Consider the following 8428-nt stretch of genomic DNA (forward strand, 5'->3'; position numbering starts at 1 on the left):
CCTTCTCTTCTGTGTATGTGTTTCTTGGTCTTCTCCTTTGTACTTTTTTTTTACAGTGCAGTAAGATGGATAAAACACTTACAGTATTTAGTAACTACTACAGTCACTGTAATTCAACAGAGTAACTCAGACATGTGCTGTGCAGCTACTCAGCTCTAAACTTCCTAACTTTTTGGGCAGCACATTGAATATTTAAATCAACCACATCAAGTCAGGACCTCCTATGTTGCCAAAATCGTCTAGCTTTGAACTTTCAAATCTCAGCAGTGAAAAAGTAAACTTTAGGATAGATGTGATGGTTCTATATACCATTTCTCATGAAGGCCGATGTGTAGTGAGGTGAAAGAAAAAGATACATTTCAAATCTAATAGAAGCCAATAATGTGATGATAAAGATTCCCCTAAATAGACTATCTCAAGAATAATCTTGTTAGATTGCGTATGTAACAGTTTTCCAGTTCTGAGAGAGTAGAGCATATGAGATTGAGTGAATGTGTGTGCCCACCTTAAAATATTTGATATTTTTATGAATCATGTACCAATTTGTAGAAGTTACGTTGTGTTTGCATCTAACTCTTGAGTGCATTGTGACTTCATAAATCAACTCCAAATTTGTAATATGATGAAAACAATCATGTCTTAAATTCATTTAACTGCAAGCCTTTGCAGGTTGCCCTATAGTTCTGAACTCAAAGCGTAACCAATTTTCCACATTAAAGTGTGTCTTGGGGAGTACTACTGCATATGTGAAAAAAGTTGTATAAAACATTTTGTGGCTCCAGAGGAAGCTGCATGTTATTTGATAAAGTGCCTCCAGTGATGTCACTCAGTGGCATTGTGGGTAATGTAGGCGGCAGGTTTTTTAAAGTAAGAAGAATGTGTGATATCTATATTAAAAAAAAAAGGTGATATCTCTGGTTCTGCTGTATCAATTTTGATCTTATTTCCATAATAAGTCCAACATGTTGGTGTTAGTGACTGCAATGCAAGACCAGAGGACTACTTTTCGAAAGCTGCATCCAGCATTACCCACAATGTAACTGCACTGAGTGACATCACTGGAGGATGTAACAGATTACATTCAACTTCCTCTGGAGCCACAAAAGGTTTTATACTACTTTTTTCACATATGTAGTAGTACTCCACCAAATACTCATTGAAGTGTGTTTACAGGTTGTGGGGAGTTACCCTTTAAGAGGACCCAAGTCAGTAGTAGTATCCATGTCACATACTACCTCAACCTTATTCAGAGTTTGTAACCGTTACTCTGCTGTCTCTGTCTCTCTGGTCAGGCCATAAAGCTGGAGTATGCTCGTCTTCTGAGATTTGCCCAGGAGGACACACCCCCTGAGAATGACTACCGACTGCAGCACATCATCGTCTACTTCATCCAAAACCAGGCACCCAAGAAGATCCTGGAGAGGACTCTGCTCACACAGTTTGCTGACAGGAACCTGGCCTTTGATGAGAGGTAGAGTAGACAGCCTTAAACTTTGTTATACAATAAGATTTTATTCCTGTTGTCTAAAACTTGGTCAGTTGAAAGAAGTTACATCAGATCAGCTCCTTAAAATGACCAGCAGAGGGCAGCAGAAACCTATACTCTGACATACAGAACATATAGGTTTACCCTCAGCAAATACTGACGCTGTGTACCAGACAGTGATCTGATGGTATTCCTTCTGTATTTTTTTATTATTTTTTTCAAACAAAAATCTTAGGAGACACATGTCCAGTAATGACTTTCTTTTAATACTGCTGGCAAATATCAAGACTCCCTGTCTATTAACATTGTAATGCTCTTGTCATTAGGGTATATAATGCCCCTTACTATCTCTTAGAATTTTCAACTACGCTTGTTGGCCTCAATCCATATTCATGAGTGAAAAATTGATTTCTCCCTTCTCCTCTATTTTGAGCAAGATAATTAGATTTATGTGTGCATGTGGCCTCAATAGGAGCCTCCGGAGGAGTGTTTCACTTCTCCTCTCAGCACTAAAGAGTGATTCATTAGGCCATGTTAAGGCCTAGGGGCAGGGTGGACTCTTTCATCTCCTGGAGTACCTCACAATGACTCACCATCTCATTGCTAACGCCGCTTCCTCTTCCTGTCTCCCCACCTCCCTTCACAGATGTAAGAGCATTATGAATGTGGCACGTGCCAAACTGGACCTAATTAAGCCAGAGGAGGTCAACATGGATGAATATGAGGTCAGCAGTGGTGTCTTCCTGGTTCTATTTATCTAATATAGTAGATCTGAATCCTTTTGTACTGCCTCTAATGCAGTATTATACATGGTCTTTATAGCCTATGCTATATTTGACAGTCAATATGACTGGATATGAATTTCACTGCACTTGCCTATGGTAACTTCTGTTTCTTTAAACCAGATGTGGCATCAGGTCTACCGGAATTTCCGTGAGATGACCATCTTCATGGTGACTGGCTTGGAGCTCTCACAGAAGACAAAGTATGTTGACACCTTTCTAGTGCTTCTCCACATACCTACTGTTAGGTAAACTCAGTCTCCAACTACCTTGGTGAAGTTTTAACTCAGTTTAGAGTTGCACATCACATTCATTTTCAGTTAATTGCCTATCTGTAGCTGCCAGTAAATATTAAGATGCCACCTGCAGAGGGCAGCATCTTACAGTCTGCGCAGTTCCCAGTTGTATAGTTGTGCAGTGAGTTCATCAGGTTTATTTCTTCGGTGAAACAGCTCACTCAAACACAAGTTCTCAGTGCAACTTTGATACAATTTTATCTGACAGTAACATCTGTGCATCTCTTTCGTTCCAGTTACATGGAGGCCCTGATGTATCTGATTTACGCGTACCAGTACAACAAGGAGCTTTTGTCCAAAGGGCTGTACAGAGGGCATGATGAGGAGCTCCTTGGTTATTACCGTCGGGAGTGTTTGCTGGTGAGGGAATGCAAGCATCAACACAGTGATATATTTCATTGACTATTAAAATGAGTGGATATGTTTATTCTTTTATGCCATATTTTTTCAGCTAAACAAAGTGTTTACAAAGTGGGCATTGGCTCTGTACAGAGTGTGTTTGTGTCCAGCAGTTCTCTCCCTGTGATCTCCGTCTCTTCTTTGTCACTCCCTTTCCTCTGGATCAAACTTCCTCTGTTAAAGTGACTCAGCAAAACTAACACGGCCAGACATTTCCCCTTCAATACTGAGCCGTGGTACTATAATCAAATTGCTTTTGCTGAGATATTGCTTTGGCTTGCTCGCAGCCCACAAAAGATTCCACTGAAGGTTTTTCATCTGATACTGACAGATGAAAATCCTTTCAGCGTTGTGATGTGAGCCCCTTTTCATTTCAGCCCCACCAAGCTCCAGGCTGTGCTCTGGTATTATTGGTTAGGGCCGAGGGTATTTTGGTCTGATCAGCCTCATACTGGTCCTCAGAAGCCCTCTTGCTGCTGCACTCAGTAACCTTACACCAGCATTGTGCTCGTAATGTAATCATTGGAGTGGGAATAGGAAGCAGGAGGGCCAGCGAGTGTAAACACATTACCATGAGACACAAGCGTGTCCTCAGCTAACCTCAAACCTCAGCTCTGCACAGCCTGATCGGTCATCTTAGATCTCTGGCCAGGACCTCTGGCTGCGTCCGCTCAGCTGTTTACCTTCAGCTCTTGTTTTAATTGAAAACACTGCTAACATTGACACAGTTAATGTACTTGGATGTTTTGCAAATCCAGCCTCTCAGTCCCCGATTCCAAACTGGCTAGCAAAAAAAAACGTGTCGTTTCCTCAGAGAGGAGGTCAGGGAGTTTGTCTGTGACAGCAAGGTGGTTTAGGCCAAGAAGAAAAGCTCGTATCCACATGAATGCCAGAACGCCAGGATCCACTTCAGTTCCAGTGGCTGCAGGATATTATGTGATATTAATGATGTGTGTGGGATTACTGTTAGTACTTTAGCTGACTAGGATTTATCTATTAGAACAAATGAAAAACTTTAGATAGAACAAGAACAGCGAAATGAATCATGTGGTAAAGATGAAAACACTCAAGAATATTGTTTGGCATAAAAAACAATTATATAACACAAATATAATAAATTGCATACTTGGCAAAGTGTGTTCTTTGACAAAGCTATTTCAAATAAATTGAAATAATATATAATAATTTTCTTGGCCAGAATGTTCATGAGGGCAACATGGCCTTTCTGCTTGAATCAGTGCCTCCCCAGGGGAGAGTTGAGGGGGGCGCAACAGACATGAGGCAAAGATACTGTATGAGATGAAAGAGACAGGTTCATGCCAGGGTTCTAAAAACAACAGGAAGTTAGTCATGCACACAGTGACAAACAGCTCATGGAGGCTTTTAAGTTACTTTGAAAACCTTAGCACCCGATTGCTGCAATATGCATCAAAATTCATACTCCCTCCCTCTCAGAGTTAACACTCAAGTCTGAACACACAGACTAGAGACACATAGTTTTATTTTCAGTGTCACTCACAGTGTTCAAATATATCACTGTCTCTGAATTACCATTTATAAATCTGCTAACTCAGAAAAAAGACGCTCATTAAAATTGTGCAAGTTGCCTGAGAATCATCAGGTTTTCAAGTTTACTTCAGTATCAAAGTAATGCAGTGATAATTGTCTGTATATCTGTGGCGACAGTGCAAAGAAGAACTACTTTTAGCTAATTCTGCATATTTTCAGTGGTGCCAATTTTACAAAGCAAATATAGGCACACAAAAAAAAACAGATCTCAGGCTGTAGCCTACAGCTAACTAATTACCTCTACCTTACCTCACGTTTACATGCACCCTAAACCCCTAAATTTGGGATGTGTAGTTCAAAAACTTAAAGCATTGATTACTTCCCTAAAATCGAAGGTGTAAGACAAAGAATGGTAGCTTAAAATATTCACTTCCAGATTTTACAGTGTGAGTGTTGGGCGCGGTTGTTCCACAGCCTTGGGCAAATGTTAAAGCTATATATCACATGTGCTGCAAGAGGAATGAATGTAAAACATATAATTTTACATACTGAAAATTCACCAGTGTCTCCCCCTCCACAGAAATTAAACGAGCAAGCGGCTGCCATGTTTGAGTCAGGAGAAGAACCGGAGGTGACCACTGGCCTGGGCATCATGAACGAGCTGGTAGTGCCCTGCATCCCTCTGCTGCTGATCCACGACACAGAGAGGGACCTGCTGGCGGTGGAGGACATGAGGAACCGCTGGTGCTCCTACCTGGGCCAAGAGATGGAATGTGAGTCCCTGGGAGAGGAGGAACAGTCTCGGCCTATTAGATATTTCTGGAGAGTTGAAGTCTTAGGTTACTAGTACATTCCCCGTACCCCTGCCAAAGATCATCAGAATCAGGCCACTGCTCGGTTCACACAGTAGAATGCCTTCCAGGTTGAGAAGCAGTTCCACTTGTTCTGGGAAATCTGAAAATGTAAAGTGTTGTTTTATCTAGAAAAACTGCTCGAGACAATTTTTTATAGAATGTTTAAGATGATTTAAGAGTTTCCCAGCAGAAGTCACCTCTGCAGTGAAAGTCATAGCCTCACAAGTCTTTACTTTCCTTCCCTCTACTTAACATTAATAAGCAGTATACAAACATTTATAAATGGTTTATAACAGACTGTAGTGTAGATGTAAGCGGTTATACAGACATTTTAAGTGTTTATTAATGTACAACATTGAAGACTGAAGATTTTATATTACTACAACTGTGTGTTAATGTCATTCATTATCTGTTATCTGTATTTAGTTGATTAATCGATTAGTCCATAAACGTATTTAATCTGCAACCATTTTAACCCCAGATTCAACTGGGTATGTCGTAATGCAGGTCTGTCATGACCAAATAAATGACCAAATAAACACAATCAGAACAAGTCAGCAATAACAGGCAGGCATGACGCTCCTCTTCTGAAACGCTCCCGAAGGACAGAACAAAGAACGTTGCACACGTGAGGTTACAGAGATGTGACAGGTGGAATCAAGTCATAATAATCCACTAATTGTCATAGTTATGTTAAAAAAGCCAAAATATTCATCAGTTCCAGCTTCTCAAATGTGAGAAAGTTAATCAAGAAAACAATTAATGGATGATGAAAATAATCACCGGTTGCAGGCTTGATATTAAACATTTATTAAATGTTTTCATGCTGCTTATTGCTAAATAGTGGGACAAAATGTTTTTCCAACATATTCTCTTTGACTTGACGTTGCCCCTTTGACTCACTGTCAGCATATCACCACATCAGCGTGTATCGGAGATGTTGCATATAGATCATGCAAAAAAATTAATTTGCAGCTATTTTGATAGTAGTTTAATTGTTTGCGTCGCTTCTCGATCAAAACAGCCACACATTTGAGTACTTTGAGTGTTTCTCTCTTTTATATCTTTGTAAACTGAATAGCTTTGGGTTATTTGCAGCCCTACATACAATGAATCGTTTTTTAGATTGTGGGTCAGATGGCTAAGCATTGTTCAGAGAACACTCCTGAAAATAATTTATTGGTAGAAAAATGGTCCTTAAGAGGATTCAGCTTTTATCAGTATGTTCCAGTAAGAGTCCAGAGGGAGCCTGTTCTCCTTATTGCTGGCCTTTGTTCAGGAAAAGCTGAGTTTATCAGTCAGACCACTATTCACTGGGGTTTTACAATCTGTATCTGTTGTGGAACATGCTTTGAAACCACTTGTGATATCACATTGAAAATATTTACCCTGTGATTCCTGTGTCTGGAATCAGACTTTCACTACATTGTGATGCAAGGCCCGTACAGTTAATCACTTCCCATCTTTCTGTCTGTCTGTCCTCCTGCTGGCAGCCCACCTCCAGGAAAAGCTGACTGACTTCCTCCCCAAGTTACTGGACTGCTCGACGGAAATCAAAAGCTTCCACGACCCTCCCAAGCTGCCCACCTACTCCACCCTGGAGCTGTGTGAGCGATTCAGCCGCATCATGGCCGCCGTCTGCAGGGTGCCCACCGAGGGGAGATGAGCTCAGAGGGACGGCAGCACACCTCTCCCTTATCACAGGCCCCACCCAGGGCAGAAATCCATGGACCTCTCTTAACCCATGCCTTCCTTATAAATCCAGGGGTCACTCGCTTCTAGCTGTTATTCCTCTGTTACTCTTTTGCTGCTATAGGTTTTATCATTATAAATATTAGTTCACTTTTATTTTAAACAAGACATGACGGAGGCAGGAGGAGAGGACGGACTGTTGGACTGTTGGGAGGGAATAAAGAAATGAGAGGAGAAGTTGATGGAAAACCGTGGCAATCATGCGGTGGTTGAAAGCCAAGCACATTCTGCTTCAGTTTAGCAAAAAAAAAGTTTGAGGGTTTTTCATAGTTTATTATTGTTGTTGTTGCTGTTTGATTCAAGCTTCCCCAACCACGCTCATAGCCCTTTCTAAAGCACCCCTCTCTGCGTGAAAAGGATCACCCTGCTGCTCTGCCTCCAGTTTGGTACAGTATTACCATGTTTTGTTTTATTTTTCTAAGGAAGTTAAGGAAGAGAGCCTTCAGATTTATCAGCGGCTCAGAGTATCTCAAAATGGGTCTCATGTCTTTGTGGACTGCGCCAGAATGAGATGTTTTAAGTGCTGTGGTAGACAGCCATGGACTTCCTGTGGCTTGTTAATAAATCGAGAGAATAAAATTTTATTTATGGCCCTTTTAGGCCAAATAAACAAATCTTTTGCCTGGTGTTGATTTTTACTTTGCTTGCATGAGAATAACTTCTCCTGACATTATATTTAGCATTTCACATCATTGTTACAAGTGAAACATTCTCTTCCATTTGAGACATTAAAGGAAAAATTCACCCAAAAATTAAAAAATCAGTCATTAATGCCGAATGCTGCAACTCTGATTTGCTTTGAAGCTCCAGAAATGTTTTGTGGACTACGAAATTTCACCTGACTTTCCATCGGCATGGGAGTGAGTAGATAATGAATTAATTTTCATTTTTGGGTGAACTTTTCCTTTAAGGTAACGGCCAAAGTGACTGACAGTTCACAAGGTAAGTACACTGTAAATAATTTTGGGCTGTTTCAACTTAAGTGTAAGTTCAATTGCTGCTTTGATATTTGAGTTAACCTCATTTCGGCTGAATAGTTTGTTTGACATCTTTTACATTTTTTTTTTTTTTTTGTGAAACACAATTTAAAGTTAACTGAACTTGAGAATGCATGTTCGACAAACCTGAGATATAAAGTTGAATCTACAACTGTTGACACTGACAATCATTACAAATAAATTGGATATCTTTTTAAATGTGATGATTTCTTTGAGGAGTCAGTTCTTCATTTCACACAAAGTGTAGCAGCAGGAGCTCCTTTGAGTTAACTGTCACAGGATCAGCATGGAGACATTACATGAAGCAACTCAGCAATTGATCAGAAGTGCAAACGTGTGATGGGCTAAAGGC

The 8428-nt window shown here is 40.4% G+C and overlaps 1 protein-coding gene across 3 annotated transcripts in view; it reads left to right on the top strand.

Annotated features, from left to right (window-relative positions):
- Positions 1-7692, top strand: part of usp25 (ubiquitin specific peptidase 25) — a 33899-nt gene extending 26207 nt beyond the window's left edge. For 2 of the 3 annotated variants that reach the window (XM_073479053.1, XM_073479054.1), the window contains 6 exons: positions 1293-1471; positions 2133-2211; positions 2392-2471; positions 2801-2924; positions 5053-5245; positions 6820-7692. In XM_073479053.1, the coding sequence (XP_073335154.1) occupies positions 1293-1471; positions 2133-2211; positions 2392-2471; positions 2801-2924; positions 5053-5245; positions 6820-6992 (828 nt within the window). In that variant the 3' untranslated portion in view covers positions 6993-7692. The remainder of the gene's footprint in view (positions 1-1292; positions 1472-2132; positions 2212-2391; positions 2472-2800; positions 2925-5052; positions 5246-6819) is intronic. The other variant, XM_073479055.1, reaches the window with a different exon arrangement.
- The last annotated feature ends 736 nt before the right edge of the window (positions 7693-8428 follow it).

Source organism: Pagrus major, chromosome 13, assembly GCF_040436345.1.
Source record: "Pagrus major chromosome 13, Pma_NU_1.0".
Taxonomy (NCBI): Eukaryota; Metazoa; Chordata; class Actinopteri; order Spariformes; family Sparidae; genus Pagrus; species Pagrus major.